The sequence below is a fragment of the Dama dama genome, chromosome 14 (genome assembly GCF_033118175.1).
Source record: "Dama dama isolate Ldn47 chromosome 14, ASM3311817v1, whole genome shotgun sequence".
NCBI lineage: Eukaryota > Metazoa > Chordata > Mammalia > Artiodactyla > Cervidae > Dama > Dama dama.
This window is the reverse complement of record NC_083694.1, coordinates 67,576,620-67,597,779: the sequence shown is the minus strand read 5'-3', so window position 1 is coordinate 67,597,779 and position 21,160 is coordinate 67,576,620. Positions and strand designations below refer to the sequence as shown.

At 38.1% G+C, this 21,160-nt stretch overlaps 1 protein-coding gene across 5 annotated transcripts in view; it reads right to left on the bottom strand.

Moving 5' to 3' along the window:
* Nucleotides 1-21,160, bottom strand: part of INTS7 (integrator complex subunit 7) — an 86,241-nt gene that overhangs the window by 24,390 nt on the left and 40,691 nt on the right. For all 5 annotated transcript variants that reach the window (XM_061161006.1, XM_061161008.1, XM_061161003.1 and 2 more), the window contains 6 exons: nt 20,039-20,156; nt 13,639-13,773; nt 12,230-12,327; nt 10,909-11,148; nt 9,189-9,326; nt 8,122-8,328 (listed from right to left, as the gene is read on the bottom strand). In XM_061161006.1, coding sequence (XP_061016989.1) covers nt 8,122-8,328; nt 9,189-9,326; nt 10,909-11,148; nt 12,230-12,327; nt 13,639-13,773; nt 20,039-20,156 — 936 coding nt within the window. The remainder of the gene's footprint in view (nt 1-8,121; nt 8,329-9,188; nt 9,327-10,908; nt 11,149-12,229; nt 12,328-13,638; nt 13,774-20,038; nt 20,157-21,160) is intronic.

The window sequence follows — 21,160 nt, the reverse complement described above, 5'->3', positions numbered from 1 at the left end:
AACAAACTTTTTCCTCGGAAAATTTGACCCAAGGGGGCCCCCGACATTCAAAATGGAAACAACAAGAACCCCGGGAGGAAGAAATTCCAATACAGGCCATGGCGGCTCTAAAGATCTCCAGAAAGCACCGCCCTCAGCGACATCAACCCTATGATCTCCCCACTTGGGGACAAATAAAAACCCTCACTAATAAAGTTAAGAATCTGATTTCCCAACAGGGAATGCCTCAGAGTCCTGAAACCTTATCGCTATGCTCCGTTGGCCTGCAACCACCGCCCCCCCACCCCACTCAAGCCAGATTAACTAATTTACTTACCCAACCCCCCTTTTATTTCAGGTGATAAAATGGACGGAGAAAAGACCCAGGTATCAACCAATGACTCCACCCATATGCCCCCTCCCTAGAACCCTCACACCATGGGGCGGATGGAAAACTAATTAACATTTCTTTAGGTTATGAAGTCCTTCCTTTGTGTATGGGCCCAGCAAAATTATGCATAAACGTTGGCCGACAAACTTGGGCTTTCATTCTGCCTCCAAAAGAAGACTTTCAGACATTGCTACCCTTTTTCTGTCTGTGAACCATGTTTACTACTGAAACTTTAGGGAAAGAGTTAGGGAAAGAACAAAAAACATTATGTAAAAGATTTCTAACACAACGTTGAAACATTACCATGACAAAGAACTTCTTGGCTGACACCCTCCTCCTCCTCAAATCATCCTCGATAAACAAATTGGGCCTGAACTATAGACATATAAAACATATGGAAACTTGCTGCCAACACCAAAGAACTTGGGACTCGGACCAGACATTTCACAGAGACCAGTCATGGTCATAGTAACTATTTCTTTTGCTATAATCAGTCATATTTTATACAGGCCTGTGTCCCACTTCCTTTTGTTATAGCCATAAGAAATTTACAACTTGATCTGTAACTTGTATTAATTGCCAATTTTGTGTTACTCCTGTTCATTTCAATCGTAGTACCTACAGCTGGGAACAAATCAAATTTCATTTACTTGATAATGCCTCTCTGAATGTACAATTACTGCAAAAAGGAAATCTTATAAAACTTTTTCTAAACATCTACCCTCTTCCACTAATTTGGAAACTTTAGCTGAACAAATTATCCGGGCTAGACCCATAAGGATGATTTCAAAGTATTACCCACAGCATCGGGTCTAGAACTGTAACTTTGGTGATTGTCTTGTATCGTCACCTTTCTATAAGGTTGGTTAATACTAACCAAACTCATTTGGTCAAGACCTTTTTTTTTTTACAAATATAATAAAATAGGGGGAATTCTCAGGAAGCATTTAACAAAAGGCTTCCTGTGTGCTGTTTTGGATCTGTCAGGAACCCTCTGGCCCTTACTGACTCCTGAATATTCAGGAATTAAGAGGAGAGGCACGCCTTTCCCGGGGCTGAGGAATCCAGGCATTTCTCATTACAGTGATAAGTACCCTCTTCCTTATTATGAGCCATATGGTAAAAGGTGATCATTTGCAACTCTTTGATAGGGATCATCTTATGTTTTGTAAGTCTGGAATTTTAATCTTTGTCTTTGCTGAGAATAACCACCTTGTAAGGCAGTATATATGCCCACGCCATGTTGATTAAAAACACCTTTGCTCCATCAGAGCTTTGGTCCCCGTGTCTTTCTTTCTATTCCTTCTTTTTGTCTTTCTCTCTCTCTCTATTTCTGGCTAATTCCTTGGAGTGCGGAGGCCTGCTGAGCTCCCTTTCTTGCCCGGGCTTCTAAGACCCTCTAGAGAAGGCGCACTGCGCCTTCACCCACTTGAGAGGGCGCCTGGTGCCTACGTGCAGCAGGGCGAGCCCTGAGAACAGGGCTCTATTGGCTTCCGGCCTAAACCAGGGGATATCAGCCTCTTTCTCTCTCTTACTCTGGGAACCACCAGGTTCCGGTCCATTGAAGGACCACAAACAAGGGGTACCTGGAGTCACTGGCTAAAGAGATAAGGGCAAATGTTCCATAACTGACCAAAGTCATCAAGCCATATATTCAAGAAGTACTGTGAACCCCAAAAGGCACTTATACTGATAGGAGTATAAACTGGAAACCACTACAAACAACTTTTTGGCAGTATTTATTAAAGCTGAACTTAAAATATATCCTATGACCCAGTACTACCATCCAGAAAATAGGCACACTTCTACCAAAAGATGTGCAAAGAAAGTTCATAGTCAAATTATTTTAAATAGCCCCATCCTGGAAATAACTCAAATGTTAATAAAAAAAAAAAAAAAGATAAATAGATTGTTATAACAGTCATCCAAAAGAATATCATGATGAAATGAAATTAACAAACTACTGCAATATGTAACAAAACCCACTACTGTATCACACAAATATAAGGCTGAGTAAAGAAGCTAGAATCAGAAGTCTAATATTGCATGATTTCTTAAATGATAGTGAAAAAATAAGGCAAGACTAAATTATAATTTTAGAAACCAAAAGTGATTTCTGTAGAGAAAGGTAAAGGTAGTGACTTGAAGGGAAAACATTTCTTAGAGTGATTGTGAATAAAAAGATATTTGCAACTCATACTACCTACAAAAGACTGGTATTTAGAATATACAAAATGAAAAGGCAACCTACTGAGTGGAAGGAAATATTTGCAAATCATATATTTAATAAGGGGTTAATATCCAAAATACATTTAAAAACTCATACAACTCAATAGTAAAAAAAACAAAAAAACAAAAAAAACTGATTAAAAAATAGGCAGAGCTCTGAATAGATATTTTTCCAAAGAAGAAACATAGATGGCCTCAGCATCACTAATCATCATGGAAATGAAAATCAAAACCACAATGAGATATCATTTCACACCTGTCAGAGTGGCTATCATCAAGACGAGAGGGAACAAGTGTTGGAGAGGATGTGAAGAAAAGGGAACACTATACACTCCTGACAGGAATGCGAACTGGTGTAGCCACTATGGAAAATAGCATGAAGGGGCCTCAAAAAATTAAAAATAGAACTACTACAAGATCCAGCAATTTCACTTCTGCGTTTTTACCCAAAGAAAACAAGAACACTAATTCAAAAAGATATATGCAACCGTATGTTCACTACAGTATTATTTACAACAGCCAAGATATGGAAGGCATTTAAGTTCACATCAATAGACAAATGGTTAAAGAAGATGTGGCATACATATACACAATGGAATATTAGCCATAAAAAAAAGAAGGCAATCTTGTCATTTGCAACAACACCGATGGACCTAGAGGATATTAGGCTAAGTGAAAAAAGTCAGACAGAGGAAAACAAATACTGTATGATTTAACTTATAAATGGAATCTAGAAAACAAAACAAATGAGTAAACATAACTAGACAGAAACAGAGTCACAGAGAGAAGAGGCAGTTACCAGAGGGGAAGAGGGTGGGAAGATGAAACATGCAAGGGAGATTAAGAGGTACAAACTATCAGACACAAAATAAATGAGCCACAGATAATGTGATGCACCATATGAGAAATACAGCCAATAATTATGTAATATATTTTTATGGTGACAGATGCCAACCAGACTTATCACGGTACCATTCTGAAATATATGCAAACATTGAATCAGTGTGTTGTGCATTAGGAACTGAGTTTTGTAGGTCAATTATACTTAACAAATGAACAAAAAAACAAATTCATAGACAGATCAAATTTGTGGCTACCAGATGTGGAATATTGGGGGTGGGGGTGGGCGGAGAACTGAAAGAAGGTAGTCGAGGGTACAAAATTCCAGTTATACATAAGTTCTAAGAAAAAAATGTACATAAAGACAACTAGCACTGGTGTATGATATATATGAAAGTCAAGAGAGTAAATCCTACATGTTTTCTCCACAAGAAAAAAAGCTATTTTTTCTATTTCTTTAATGTTCTATTTATATGAGATGATGGATAGTCACTAACCCCATTATGATAATCAGTTCATGATGTATGTTGATCATCATGTTGTACACTTTAAACTTACAGTGTTTTATGTCAATTATATCTCAATAAAACTGGAAGAAAAAACAAGTTTTAAAAATACTATACCGAATATTTGAAAGTTGCTAAGATAATACATCTTAAAAGTCCTTTTCACAAGAAAAAAAAATTAGGAACTATATATGTGACAGATTTTAACTATCACCATACTTACTGCAGTGATTTCATAACAGATATAAATATCAAATCTTATTACACATCTGAAACTAATACTATGTTCTATATTAAGCAAAACTCAAATATGTAGATATATAAAGTTTAATTGTATTAAAAACTCCAATCATAACTTCCAGAACATACCAAGGGGGGGAATGTAGAGTAACAAGAACTCATACACTGCTAGAAATACTGTAAATTTAAAACCACTATGGAAAAACTCCTGGTATCAGCTAGTCAAGTGAAGATGCACATAACTTATGCAATTCTACTTCACGGTAGTACTTTAGATCAGTATCTTTTAATAGGAGCAGGAATATCCTCAGCATTTCAGAAAATTCAGCATCTCCAGTCAATGACCATTAGGCCAGCAGTAGTCTCTCCAACCACTCTATCCCTGGGACAAACAGAAACATCCTCACATATTTCTAAACTGGAGCAGGGGGCAGATACACAGTTTTGACTGAAGGGTTTTCAGTCAAAGGGTTTTCAACCTCAGCATACTAGTGACATTTTGGAATAATTCTCAAATCTTGAGGGGAGCTGTCTTGTGCTCTGTTGGATGTTTAGAAGTATCTTTGGCCTTTATCCACTAAATGCCAGTTAACACCTCGTTGTGATAACCATAAACAACTCTAGACATTGCTAAATGGAGCTAAAATCATCCCCAGTTTAAAATCAGTGTCCTAGAGAAATCTTTTCATAGGTGCATCAAAATATGTCCAAGAACATTCACAGTAGTAATGGTTTAGCAGCAAAAAAAAAAAAAAAAAGGGGGGGGGAATAAAAATTTCCATCAAAATTAAAATAAACTGACATATACAGCAGTGAAACTGACCTATAACTTTATGGAACAAGATGGATGAATCTTAGGAATATAATTTAGATAACCAAAACAAGTCGGAAGAAAACACATGATTTCTTTTCACATAAAATTCAAAATCAAGCAACATAAAACAGTATCTTGTTTAAAAGCAAAGCATGTTAAAAATGTACAGATTCAGGATGATGGTTACCTTTGTAAGGTAGAAAAGGTACAGAAGCATAGAGGGGCACACACGGATTTTAAAAGCTATGGTAATGTCCCATTTCCTAAACTGAGTGCTAGTTATACTTGGATATTTGATAACTTTATACACCCTACATAATACATAGATATCATACTTATTCAATATTTAATAAAATAAAAAATAAAGACCCACCACCTGTAGGCAGATTGCTAAAATGGTTTCTCTAATCATGCTTTCCCACTCCCATCCCAGTCTCCACAACTTGTGTAATCTCGCTTAAAGTTTGGATAGACCCTGTAACTTGCTTCTGATTAATGGAATATGGAAAAAGTAATAGATTGTGAGGATGTAACTTAGGTCCCTAATGATCTGACTTTTTATTCATCAAAAGGGAGATTATTCTGGGTAGATCACTCCTCATCAGGTGAGTCCATTAAAACAAAATCTTGAAGGTAAGAGATGTTCCTTCTGGCCTTGAGGCTTCCACAGTCTCACAGCTGTGAGGACATGAGTCCTGCCAACAATTACATGAGTTTACAAGGGGACCCTGCACCCAAGTCCCAGACAAGACTGGCCTTGGCTGTCACCTTGACCGCAGCCCTGTGACAACATGAGCAGGGCACCCAGTTAAGTCGTGCCTGGACTTCTGACTCATGGAAATGGTAAAACAATAAATAATAAAAGGGTGCTGTTTTAAGCCACTAAATTCGTGGTAATTTGTTACATAGCACAGAAAGCAGATACAAACACTTTTTATGAATTTTATTCCTAAGAAGCAAGGTAACTATCATTAATCACTTTACTGGGAAATCAGACAGCCAACATTGCTATAGCACATCCAGCAAGCACAGAATTCTTAACTTCTGCTTAGTTCGGTTGAAGAAGGTTTGAAAAGCATAATCATCATAGCTGACAACCTCAAATTAGATCATTCATGTGTCAAGGAGCGAAAGGACAATTAGGCTTCCCTGGTCACTCAGCTGATAAAGAATCCACCTGCAATGCAGGAGACCCCAGTTCGATTCCTAGGTTGGAAAGTTCCCCTAGAGGAGGGACAGGCTACCCACTCCAGTATTCTTGGGCTTCCCTGGTGGCTCAGACGTAAAGAATTCGCCTGCAGTGTGGGAGACCAAGGTTCAATCCCTGGGTTGGTAAGATCCCCTGGAGGAGGGCATGGCAACCCACTGCGGCATTCTTGCCTGGAAAATCCCATGGACAGAAGAGCCTGGGGGCTACAGTGCACGGGGTCGCAAAGAGCTGGACAGACCGAGCGAGTAAGCACATGCTCAAATCATCTCTGTTAAAAAGACAGAGAGCCATCATCAAAATCCATACTTGTCAGACAAACAAACTTTCCAAAACTCAGAAAAAATCCCAAACCGTGATAGTATGGTATTTATAATCAGAACTGTGAGAAGCTCCAAATGATTGTCAAGGCTTATACTTCCTTCCTCTTGAGACTATTCTCAAGTGAAGAATTATTTCCTTATTCTTTTATCCTCAAAGCACTGTTTGGCACATAGCAAGTGCTTACAGTTTGCTGGATAAAGGAACTCCATTTCAAAAGATGATTTGAAGATCAATAACCTGCCTTAGGTCACAAAGTGTTAATTGCAGAACAGAGTCTAAGACAAGGTTCTTTTGTCTGTCAATTGGCAGCTTTCTTCCTATATCGGAATTCACTTCTTAATTACTGCCAAACCTCATTAAACACACATACCACACAAATCATTAAAAGACTATTAAGTATTCAGTAAGATTTTTTTCATAATATTAATTCTACCTGCCTTACTATTTTGTTAGCCTATACCACAGTTCCTATCATTCACTGTACTAAATGACTGACAATTTTCTGCTCCACATCAACTGAAAAATGAAATAATTCTACTGACCAGAGCCAGTAACAGTCCTTTTAGATTTTCTGAGGTATTTATTAGCCTGATATAGGCAACAATGGTCTTTTCCCAGGATAATCAAGGGAAGAGAACCACAAAAGTCAATGCTACCCCTTAAAATGGAGGGGAGCCACTCCTATATTCCTGTTTTAAAACAGCAATCAATCCCAGCCCCCTAAAATCATTCCTCAAAAGATATGCACCAGTTATCTGAACAGTCTGTCTCTTTTGTGACATCTGTTTGTTCTCTGTTCTGTTTGCAACATTTCTCTTTGAATGGCCCACCATTAAAAATATTTTAGATTATATGATGAATATAAAACAGGTACCAAAGTTTTATGGCCCCATCTAAATACATATAATTTTTAAAGTCAAGTGACAATACTGTAAACATCTTTAACGGTGATTACACAAACTTTCTACTCTTAAGGGGAAAAAGTCCTTGTATTAATATAGAAAATGCACATTTTAGGGAACAGGTACTTATTTAAGGAACAGAACTGGTTTCAAGGAAATGTTAAGGATCTGCTCTCTCTGCACCCCTCTTTCTTTCTTGGCACAAAAAATGCTGATTGTTAATTTGGAATGGGAAGACATCACAGAGGGATAAAAGGTGAGATACTGGCATCCTAGATAATTTCTTGTTTATTTACAAAATAAGAAACTCTAGTGAGTAGCTGCCAGGTATGAGACGGGGTGGAGGGTTTACATTTGACAACAGTAGTGATCCAGGTTGGGGTCTTACTCATAGGAGTCTGGAAAGGGAGGATCCCACCTCCACTTATCCCTCCTGCATGGATTCAGCAATCCTCTTCACATGTGTGCCTGATACTTGATACAAACCAAATGATAAATGTGCATCTCTAGGAACAGTAAAAAGTGGGGGAGGGGTTAATGATCTACTTCCAGGTCCAATTCATCATTTTAATACTGCCAAATACATGTGTATCAGCAGAATTTTCAAGGCTGAAAGAGAATAGCCCAAAAAGAAAAGAGAAACCATTCTCACAAGTCATCGTCACCAAAGGAGAATTAAGCGGACTTACTGTTAAGGAAGCAATCCCTTTGTGGTAGAATTTTAAAGATTCAGCAATGCAAGAAAGTGCTGAACTATAATTCTCTTCTTGTAACCCAGTGAGGCACTGTTCTGCATGTGAGAACTCCTTCAAACTATTCAGCCAGAAGTAGAAATGTTCTGAGGCAACCTGAGTCAGCAAACTCTGATAAAGCTCTCTGGCCATGTCATGATTACCCTAAAAAAAAAAAAGTGGGGGGCGGGGCGGAAATGGAGGGGCATGATGAGATTCTTACACTTGAATTGGTTGACGTAGCAGCTAAAAGAGAAATTCAAACCCTGGATAAGTTTTAGCAATCACTCCTCATATTATATAACTGTGTGAGACTCCATCGAAGTATTTCTTCAGAGAAAATATGCTGAGCTGCTTTTATGTAACGTAATGCCTCAAGTTCTGTACCAAAACAGTTCCAAAGAGAAAACGAATGGCGTTATCTATAACCCGGGTCTAGAATTCTAGTTCAAGATTTAGAAGGTATAAATCCTTTTTATTGTATGTCATTTTTGTATGAGCTACTTAGTGGGGTGGGCAGAAGTCCAGTTAAGTTCCATCAAGTATTACTTTGCCCTCTGGAAATGATCTACGGAGAGGGAGGGAGCTGAGAGGGGATGTGAATGCCTGTTAATGCCTGGGGGCGAGGGATGTTCACTGTCCTGCCCAGTGTAAGAATGATAAGGTGGGGGAGAAAAAGGGAAAAAAGATGTGGGAAGCTGAAAGGGGAGGAGAGAAACATGAGTGGGAAGGAGCTGTGTTTCCGAGAGCACGGGGTAAACTGAAAGTGCTGCCAACAACCTATAGCCAGAAAGCTCCCATTTTGGGGATTCCCATGGAACTTCTCCATAACAACCTACATATTGTTCTCATGTGTATATGTTAAAAATTAGGTCCTTTCCTTCATCATCTATCTTTTAATCCCGTGACTAAAAAGTACTTACACCTTAATCTTTAGTTTTGACTAGCAGTAACAATCACACAACCTAAAGGTCCATAATCTGCCCTTTTTACCCACCCAGTTCCCACAGAAGGATAGTACATACCATTCGGGATGCCTGTCTGGCAATTCGGTAGACAGTCCATCCATTGGAAACACTTTCAAGCTGCTGCTTTATTACTGCCTTTACTTCAGCAGACAGTGCTTTCTGACTGGCTACAAAAATCACAGTGGCCAAGCTCACCTAACATCGAGCAAGAACAAAGTCAAGAAAATTGTTAACTCTATCCAATGTTATAGATAACTTTACCCAGAAGGGTGAAAAACTAATTAGAGCCTACTGAAAAAGAACAACATTTGTCTTCCTTTGACACTTACTAAATTTCCACTTTATTCCATTACTCAGAACATTGTGTATAACAGTAAATAATTAGAAACAATGCCGATTAATATGGATAAACTATGATATTAATATAATCACACAATGAAAAACTATAGAGCAGTAAAATGGATAAACTAGAAATACTCTTATCAATATAGAATCAATATAGATTCACATAAAAGAGGCAAAATGCAAAAGATTACATGTACGATAACATATAAAGTTAAAACATACAAAAAATGTTGCATATCACTTAGGATACATACTAAAGCAGTAAATGTAGAACAACATGTATGGGAATGACAAATACCAGTTTCGGGGTAGTGGTTACCCATCCTGATATGAAGGAAGACGACACCATCAGGGAGATAATAGGTGGGTACAAGTCAACTGTACTAGCAACACTTTTTTCTTAAACTAGGTGACGGAGGCAAGACCTCTCATCATATTATTCCTGATGTGTTTTTGAATATTTCGCTTCATAATTTAAAGTTGTTTTTAAAATAGTACTAACAAAAAAAAGGGATAAAGAACATTAATTGAAAATGCTGCTTTAATGAAAAGCAGACTTGGCTACCTGCTTCTCAGTATTCCAAAGCCAACACATACAAGGATCCATACATACTGTGATAAATGCATGATTTCCACAACCACTGCCTCTTAAGACATCAGGGTAACCTTTCCTGATAGCAAATGATGAGATGGGGGCGATCTTTTACATAACGCCCCCTGCAGGATTAAACATAAAATGGGCTTGAGTAAGTAATTTCATTAAGCGTTTCCCCAAGCCATATAATCAGATGACCACAAACAATATGGAGAGGCTACTTTGAAGCTTAATTCCAATTTATGCCTATTTACCACGCAGCCTCCTCTCAGCCCTGGAGAACTTTCAAGTAAACATTATTACACAACTTCCATGCCCTCTGGTTTTTTTCTAAGCATGTAACCTTTCCAACCCCAGGACTGTACTGAAACCTAAACTGGATCCTCAACAGCTAAAGAGGTCCTGGACTGGCAAAGAGGAACTGATTTAATTCCTCTTATGGTCACTGATATCACTAGGTCATTTTACTTATATTTTGGAAGGACAAAACAGGGTTTGGTTCATTATTTATTTGCTTTGTAGAAAAGAGGGGGAAAAAAACCCTTCAGTTTCATTTTGTCCTTTGTAATAAAGCAAAAATATCAGATTGAAGGCTTTGGCTACACTAAGCTGATTTGACAGGGCTTAGGAAGAAAGCAGTTTTACATGTGAACTAAACAGGGCCTTCTATATCAAAAGTGGAAACAGCAAAAAGCTCCAGGTCACCACCCTATTTTCACTTCAGCAAGTTCCTGGTCTTAGCTAATTATTTTAACCTGCTGACTTCCTGGATTACTGATAACCCTCCCGAGACCAGAACCCATTCATCCACAGGAGGTTTGAAGAGTAGCTCTTTACCAGAAGCTCCTGTTGCTTGTCTGTGGCAGATCGCCCGATCACCTTGTACAGCTCCACGAGGTCACCGAGCATCCCATCGCCCAGCACGGGCAGCTGCATGGCAATGGCGGCCAGGCAGTGGCACATCAGGATGCGGGCAGCGTCCTGGGCGCTGTGCAGCTGGGTCAACAAGGTCTCAACCACCGACTGGCTGAGGTGGGGCCTGCCCTTGGCCAACTTCACCATACAGTTCAGAGCAATCTGCGTGGTGCATAGAAAGTGGACTAGTTACATTTGGAAGGTATGAAGGGAAGCTCTACAGAAAGTAACTCTAAAGTTACTAGGAAGAATCAAAACTGATGTGTTGGCAGGCACAAAAAACGTACCGTGGTCCCACAGGGATTCTGGGGAGTTGCCAGTCACATGGTGCCTGTTTCCTTCATCACCTCTTGATTATCAGCTTCTATTTAACAGTGCTAGCATCTTTATTATTCATCATTATAACCACATCATACCCTTTCTTAACACGCTGAAATAAGTTATGGTTTTTCTCAAACTATACCTTAAACAAGATACAGTTCTTACTTTCTCCAGTGTCTATCTAACAGCCTTTTTATTTCTATCAGTCCTACTTTTCTTAATTATTTTGTGCCATCAACCATTACACTTCATGTTTAACTCCAACAATAGTCTCATTTCACCTTAAAATTTTTAACTATCTCTAAGATGATAGCTAGGTGAAAGTAGATTAAAACTAGAGCTTTTATACTGTATAAACTAATATACACTTACACATTTATGAGTTGGGCTGCAGTAATTTCATTTGTTCTTTGTGACCTTATCAGTGTTACCTCAGATTATAAAACTTGCAAAAGTACAGGAGCTCTGTCTGTTTAACTTTGCTTTACATTATCTAGGACCATCATACGTATCTATTACAACTGAATAAACACTTTCAACTTATGGCAAAATAGGCCAAACTCAAATTTTTACTTCATCTATTTTTTGGAATAACAACAGTCAAAATACTAGCTTTGAAAGTGAAGATCAAGGGCAAATATTTGTTTAAGCCAGAGGCTGACAAACTCTTGCACTTGGACCAAATCCTGCTTGTTTACGCAAATAAAATTTTACCAGAACACAGTCATATCATTAACCCTTCCCTTAAAAAAAAAAAAAATTGTCCATGGCTATTTTTTCCCTATAATAGTAGAACTGAGTAGTTGTGACAAAGAGTGCATTGTCTGCAAAGCTTAAAATATTTACTATCTGACCCTTTACAGAGAGACTGCCAATCTACACTTCCAAACAGGCATTATATTAAAATAGCTGATGTTTTCACCTTTAAGGTGGCTTGAGCACCTGGGCTATCATCTTGACTACAAAGCACCAGAAGGGATTCCAGGCCAAAGACAGCATCTTGTTCCAGTGCCAAAAGGTCTAGAGGAAAAATACTGTGTTTTTAATGGTCAAGTAGAGATTAGATACACACACACAGATGCACACAGAAGAAAAAACATTCCGGACAAGAAAACACAGAACAGCCTAGCTAAGCAAAATACTAACAGCAAACCATGTATTGACATGGGTGTGTCAATCTTCCAAACTAGCCTAACATTATACAGGTCCATTTTCACCTAGGATGCAACCTTCTCATTGAAGTGGAAATGCTTTCTAGAAATAATCCAGATCCCACTTCATCTTACTAGTGTTTTAAGTCAGATCATAAAGAAACGAACCCTTTAGATGTCTCATGTAATACCAGTACTGTATCATCTTTTCACTACCTTTGAGCTAAAATTTCTCTAAAGTTCTGTGTGTGTGTGTGTGTGTATATATATAAAACCACATTTAGGTTAATATTAATATATGTCAGCTTTGAGAATACAGAGCAATTTTCTGTGTTACATGGTAGATAATACTTACTACTATGCCAAAAATTGAGCTACTGAAATCAGAATGAACAAACAACTTAAATGCCTTTTGAGTTAGTGTAAGAGCTTGGCAAACAATGTCTGGTGAAGATCAAGGTGCTGGGAAAACAAAGGTACTAGTCACAAGCAGTGCTGAAGCCTAGTGGGGATAAGAGGGACTGCTGATCCTTAACAAAGATCAAAATAAGCAATGAAACAGATGAAAAATACAGAATGCATTCCTGTTTTTGAACACCAGCATGAATTTCTTTAGGTCAAAAGATGTTAAGAATACAAAAAAATATATGCATTATTTTCTATGCACATCCTTCTTGACTAAGCAAGTCATTTAATGCCATAGATACCAAGAGATAAATTCAGTGACAATTTAATTGACATTACTCTGTTAATTCATTTGCCCTCTAGGAGAAACTACTGGTTACTTAAGCCTCTCAATAACTTCTATGCTTTTTCTCCCCTAAATTTTCTAGTTTTTTTTTTTTAAAACAAGTGAACAAACTGATAATCACCGGATAGTCATAAGCAGTCTCTATCCATAGCACCGCATGTGCAAAGGTAAAGCAATAGGAGATGGGCAGTGCTCCATAAAATGTTTCAGTTCCGCACTCCCGATCCCAAGGTCCTCATCATTTTGTTTTCCCAAAGAATTAAGTAGTCTTGAGAAAATCTGCCCTAAGAACATTCAGGAGGAGGTGACTAATAGATAAAAGCACACAGTCTAAACATAATAGGGGATTAAAAAACAAAATACAAACAGGGATCTGGTGAAACTCCAATCTAAAAGTTCATACATAATATCAGTCTTGATCAAACTTACCTTTTTCTTGACAAGATACAGTTATATTAGTTAGGACTCTCACTCCATGAGCTGCAATGCCCCTGTTATTATGGTAACAGCACTCTTGGGCTAATTTGACTAAATCAGAGGATCTAGGGGATGAACCCACATTTCCTAAACAAGCAAAGAAAAGTAGGACAGATTTAATGAATTTATACAGTCCAAAAGCAGTTCATTTTATAGGTTTATTTTTCATCATTTTCAAGAGAAAATCTCTAACAATGAATTTCAACAAAATTTTCTACCTCTACCCTATGATCAATAAACAAAACCATTCCTTTTTCTCTTGTTCACATACTTAGAATAAGTATATGCTAAGTACTTTTGTAATGATTAAGATCTAAAATTAACATAGTTCTCCCCCCCGCCAAATATTAATAAAAATTGACTAAGAAACACAGCAAAAGCCAAGATTGTATCTTGGGCATTCAATTGGATCCTCCTTAAAATAGAATCATTACAAGGCTTCTTGTCAGATAAAAACCTTTCATTCAAGAGAGGAGAGAAAATACAAACAAAAATTTTAAGTTTGCTGTTTCCACCTCAATTGTTGGCATATAGTTATACTGCAAAAGGTTTATGTAAGAATTTATGATTTTAGAGCTAGCAAGGACTTGGAGACCTTCTGATTCAATACTATTTTTACAGAAGAAATTGAAGACTAAAGGTCTTAAGCATCTTGCCAATGAGGTCATATAAACTTGCTAGTTATGCACCAGCTTTGTGCTTTATACGTTAAGTTCTATCCTACAGTTAAAAGTCACACTTGAAATTCTGTAACATAACGTTTATGCTGTGAATGTTTTTATTTATAGCAGAGAAGCTCTCAGTTATAAGTGAGTGAGTATCAAGAAGAATCTGAAGATTAAAGCTAATTCAACTTCTCAGCAGGGTCTTTCATTCCTGTCTTTCTCTGCCCTGTTTATTTTTCCATGATTTCTATCAACTATAACCTTGTCTTTTACACTGAGGGCAATCACACTTTTTGAGGTTTGAAGGGGACACCATTACTAATAACAAGCATAAACCAAGACTACCCCAGGTAGTTTGGGATATATGGTCACTTCACTGATTTCCAGTTTAACATAAAACTACTAGCATAGGTAAAGCCTCAGTGTTTTTTCAGTAGGCAAAACATGTGAAAGATGAAACTATGATTTCTTTTTACAAAACAATGGAAATTGTAATTTTCTCCATTCTTTCCCTTGTACATGTAATATGGACAATGACAAGTCATCTACAAATTTACAAATATGTTTTGAACTTGCTTTTTTCCTTTTTGTTTCTCATTGAGATGTCAAAGAAAACTTGGGGGAAAAAAAACGGGGAAAAAAAAAGTCCCTAAACTCACAAACCAGCATGACCTTATTATTAACTTTCTGTAATACTTTAAAAAATCTTTTCCCCCATGCATACAATTACAATTTTAAAATTCATAATCAGGATAAGTAGATACTGTCAATATTTTGCCTTTAAAATGTAATATTTGTGAGCATTTTTCTATGTCCATTGTTTCATGGATAAAATTATTATTTTTAGTTTTTTTATTTAGAAATAATTTACTAAGATAAGTTTACTTGGTTCAAACAGTTCAACCAATAGTAGGAGAAAGGTAAAAAGTTAGTGAGTGAAAAGTCTTTCTCATCCACCTAAGGTTATGTTTCCTGTGTATCATTCCAAAGAGTCTACACATTTGTAAGCAAAATCCTTCCTTTCTTCCTATTTCATACACCGCTGCGCATCCTGCTTTATTTCCCCCTAGACATGATGTCATGGAGATTATTCCATGACATGTATCCTTTTTAGTAAGCTGCACCAATTGCTGTTGCACTTATGTATCATAATTTCTTTAATGAGTTCCCTACTGATGGACCTTCTTATGCTACTCCATCTCCAGTGATGGACAGTACTCTGCTACTACATTAACGATGCTATGAATAACCATGTACGTATCATTTCTCAAATGTGAGAATAAATTTGTAGGATAAATTCCAAGACATGGAATTTCTCCATTTTTCACTTATAATTTTGATGAGTTCTTCCAAATCACCTATGCTGAAGTTTAACAATTTACACCCCACCAGCAGTGAATGAAAGTAGCTTTCGGTTAGCTACGCCCTTGTCGACACAGCGTATTACCAAACTTCTGAATTTCTGCCAATCTGACGGACTAGAAAAATATTTCAGTGTTGCTTTAGTTTGCATTTTTCTTAGGTCTGTGTGACACTGAACATCTTACATGCTTAAGGCCCATTTGTTAGGGATAATTTAGACACACTAAATTTAAGTCTGTTTTACAAACTGTTTATCTGGTTATACTAAAACTCTAATCAATGAAAATATACTTAAATATTTACTATTAGTTATGGAAATCATCTGATTTTAGAAAATACCTAACGTTTATTTCTTGTGAGTATTACCTAGCGTGATTGTTTACGTCGTTTGCTTAATTCCATATACAAACTACAATTAAAGAAAATTAAAAAAAGGAGAAAGAAAATATCTAGCTTGTGAAGTGCTTGAATGTTATAACCTGACACACTTACAAAGGTCTTTGGAATTAGCAAATAAAGAAAAAGAAAAGACATCTAGTATCTAGGTCAGTTTAGTATAGAAAAGAATCCTGAGTCAGCCCTTGGGCTCAGGTGCTTCACAGGCGTGTGACTTTGGACGTGCCACAGAAACCCTGTGAGCCTCAGTTCCAACACTTGTAACTTCCGTGCATGTGCCTCACTTAACAGGTACTTGTACAGAGACCTCGTATGGGAGGGCTCCTATAAACTCTGAGATAAAATTACTACTCTGCCTCCTGCTGCTCTTTCAGAGTGTGATGGCAGTCAAGGATATTAACTGCAAGCTGGCGGAGACTCCTTAAAGTCCCTTGGATAGCAAGGAGATCAGACCAATCAATTTTAATGGAACTTAACCCTGAATACTCGTTGGGAGGACTGATGCTGAAGCTGAAGCTCCAGTATTTTGGTCATCTGATGTGAACAGCTGACTCACTGGAAAAGTCCCTGATGCTGGGAAAGATTCAGGGCCAGAGAAGGGGCAACAGAGCATGAGATGTTTGGACGGCATCACTGACTTAATGGACACAAGTTAGAGCAAACTCTGGGAGACAGAGTAGGACAGGGAAGCCTACTGTGCTGCAGTCCATGGGGTTGCAAAGAGTCAGACACAACTGGGTGACTGACAACAATAAACTGAGATTGGCTGATTTACGCAGAAAAAAGAATTTATTGAAAACACAATGAGTTTAAGTAGATCACTGATTTTTTTTAATTGTTGATTTTTTTTAAAAGGCTGTGATAATCTCTCTCATCTCTTGTAGGCATGCCCCTTTGCAATGTAATGTTCTGTAATGTTCCAATTCCTTGCATCAGCAGGTGTTTATTTCTCCACCTATCCAGGTTTGGCCATGTGACTTGCTTTGGCCAATGAGACATTAAAAAAGATGTGCAAGCAAAAGGCTAAAAAAGTGCTCATATGTTGGTGGCTTGCCTTCTTTTGGGTGCTGTTAGAATGGCAACCCACTCCAGTATTCTTGCCTAGAGAATCCCAAGGACAGAGGAGCCTGGTGGGCTGCTGTCCATAGCGTCACAAAGAGTCAGACATGACTGACGCGACGTAGCATGCATGCATGCATTGGAGAAGGAAATGGCAACCCACTCCAGTACTCTTGCCTGGAGAATCCCAGGGACAGAGGAGCCTGGTGGGTTGCCATCTATGGGGTCACATAGTCGGACATGACTGAAGCAACTTAGGAGCAGCAGCAGAACCCTAAGAACGTGATGTCAACAAGCCCAAGCTAGACTGCCAAGAGACACAAGGAGGAGAACCATGGTGCCTCAGGTGAAAGTCTTTCCGACCTGTAGCTGGTGAATGAGGCCATCTCAGACCATCCAGTCTGGTCAAGATGGCAGACAACTGTGGTTTCAAGCCACAAAGTATTGATTTATTATGTAGCAATAGATAACTAATACAGAGGTACCTCACACAATTATTGAAAAGGCTGGAAAACTAAGTTCAAGAGATGGATAGGAATAAGCTGAGGCTAGAGACCAAACAAAGGCTACAGCCCAAAACCATGCGTAGAATCAGCCCAGTGAAGACACGATCACCGCTGTTGCTGTTGCTTGCTGCCACAATTTACGTTGCTGCCAAAGGACCAGAGACAGCAAACATCCCTGCTACAGTTTCACCCCGGAGACTGGATACTGCTGTGGTCACTGCTGTATCATCAGAATGGATCCTCAGATATCACTACTTCTTGCTGTTTGTTACTGCCTTCCAATTTATTCTCCAGTATGAAAATGATTAGTTGAGTCCAGACCGCTGTGTGCACCCTAGATGGCAGGAGCCTTGGCAATACAGCATCAGCTCTTTACAGCTTCCTATCAAGACTTCTATGGTGGGGAATTTCCTTTACCCAATTAGTGAGTTTATATGCTGTGAAGCCATAAAAAAGACAAAGGCATAATGCAGTTCCTTAATTAATTCAATTCAGAATAACTACCTACATGCTAGTAAAGTAATGCTCAAAATTCTCCAAGCCAGGCTTCAACAGTACGTGAACCCTGAACTTCCAGATGTTCAAACTGGATTTAGAAAAGGCAGAGGAACCAGAGATCAAGTTGCCAACATCCGTTGAATCATCAAAAAAGCAAGAGAGTTCCAGAAAAACATCTACTTCTGCTTTAGTGACTACGTCAAAGCCTTTGACTGTGTGGATCACAACAAACTGTGGAAAATTCTTAAAAGAGACGGGAATATCAGACCACCTGACCTGCCTCTTGAGAAATCTGTATGCAGGTCAGGAAGCAACAGTTAGAACTGGACATAGAACAACAGACTCATTCCAAATCGGGAAAGGAGTACATCAAAGCTGTATATTGTCATCCTGTTTATTTAACTTCTATGCAGAGGACATCATGAGAAACGCTGGGCTGGAGGAAGCACAAGCTGGAATCAAGATTGCTGGGAGAAATATCAATAACCTCAGACATGCATATGACACCAACCTTATGGCAGAAAGTGAAGAACTAAAGAGCCTCTTGATGAAAGTGAAAGAGGAGAGTGAAAAAGTTGGCTTAAAGCTCAACATTCAGAAAACTTAAGATCATGGCATCTGGTCCCATCACTTCATGGCAAATAGACGGGGAAACAGTGGAAACAGTGGCTGACTTTATCTTCCTGGGCTCCAAAGTAACTGCAGATGGTGACTGCAGCCATGAAATTAAAAGACGCTTACTTCTTAGAAGGAAAGTTATGACCAACCTAGATAGCGTATTAAAAAGCAGAGACATTACTTTGTCAACAAAGTCTGTCTAGTCAAAGCTACGGTTTTTCCAGTAGTCATATACAGATGTGAGAGTTGGACTATAAGGAAAGCTGAGTGCCGAAGACTGATGCTTTTGAATTGTGGTGTTGGGGAAGACTGTTGAGAGTCCCTTGGACTGCAAGGAGATCCAACCAGTCTATCCTAAAGGAAGTCAGTCCTGAATATTCATTGGAAGGACTGATGTTGAAGCTGAAACTCCAATACTTTGGCTACCTGATGTGAAGAACTGACTCTTTGGAAAAGACCTTGATGTTGGGAAAGATTAAAGGCATGAGGAGAAGGGGACAACAGAGGATGAGATGGTTGGAAGGCATCACCAACTCAATGGACATGAATTTGAGTAAACTCTGGGAGTTGGTGATGGACAGGGAGGCCTGGCCTGCTGTAGTCCATGGGGTTGCAAAGAGTCGGACACGACTGAGCGGCTGCACTGAACTGAACTAGAAAAGAAAGCAATAGAGATCCTACAAAACTTGCATTAAAACAACAAAAACCTTTAGGCTTAAGTGTGTTATGTAAGCAAGCTCCTCATATGGCATTAATAAGGCATTTGGAGTTAAATCATCTTGAACAGGCAAGTAGGAAAGCATTATTGAACTGAGGCAAAGTTTTATTTTAATCATTTTCCAGAAGGATAACATATGCGTAAAAGGAAGCATATGACATTTGCTTTTAAAATTCATCACCACTTGGCCTTTGAAATATACTTAAATCCAAAGGGCAATTTAAGTCAGAGATACACAAAAGCAAACCAGCTATTTTAAGCACTCTCAAAAATATTGTTTCATCCACATACAATGCAAAAAAGGGCAAATCCAGAAAAACTATAGCCTTGACTTAAGATCAAGGATGCAAGATTTTATTATCTTAGGAATTAGTTAAGAAATCTTTTTTGAAGAAATTACTAACATGTAACAGTAAGAAACTGAAACCTTTCTTGATTCTAAAGCTTTACAAAGGAAAGAACTTGATATATCAACATGGCATGAATGAAAGATTAGCATGTTGTCCGTATATTATCTTTCTTCTCTTTACCTGAAGCTATGCTGAAGTAATGTTTGACGGCGATGGTCCCTGACAGCGTGCCAAGGACAGACAGCATTCCAAGTTTCAAGCTGTCATACGGAGTCTGCAGGGCACACTCACAGAGCGCCTGAAACGCACGAGAGAAAGGAACGCAGAAGTCAAAACATCCATATACCTTAGGACTGTCTACTCACTGTGAACGTTCCAGCTTTTACAAAAACTGTATCTTTCTTCCGTAAGAAAATACTTCAAAGTTGCCACAGCCAAGAGGAACCTAAGGAGACATGTTAGCCAAATATAATGTTGTATCCTAGATGGATCTGGAACAACAGCAACAAAAAATGACACTGGGTAAAAGCTGAAGAAGTCAGAATGGAGCATGAGCTTTGGTTAATAACAATAATGTTTCAATACTGATTCACTGATTTTTAGCAAACCTACTATACTCATGTAAAACATCAGTAACTGGGGAAACTGGTTGTGGGTATGTGGGAGTTCTCTGTACTACCTTCTCCTACAGATTTTTCTGTAAATTTGTACATGTTCTAAAAAATACAGTCTGTTAAAAAGAGTCGTGATGAACTTTTTATTAAGGTCATTATCAATTATGTACTGCTTACTCCTCACAAGCAGAAGTTCCAACATATTTACCTTATCTAAGAGATATGAATATTAGCTGAATATAAATGAATATACGTGTGTATATATATGTGTATGTTTATACACACATATATATATTTAAAAATAATTGAGAGTGTAGCATTCTATCTAGCTAATAAGTGAGTGGGCTGTCTCTCTGTTCTCCATTTCAGGTCACTTACTCTATTCCTGACTAAGGTGCTCTCATGTATTACTAAAATCAAGATGCTAGTTTTTCTTTCACTGCAGTTAACCCTGAATACGTGCTTCTAGCATAGTGACTGTTGGCTCATCCTGGATATTTACTCTTAGGACTCTATAATAATATATATATGGTCAAATAACTGTCCTGCTAAATTAAACTAATTCCCATTCTCTCACAAAGTTTCAGAAGATGAACAAAACTGAAAGACTAGGGAAACAAAAATTTTAATTTCACGAAGAGTTAAATAAGAAATTTAATATGACTCCAGTAAAAATGTCAACAAAACC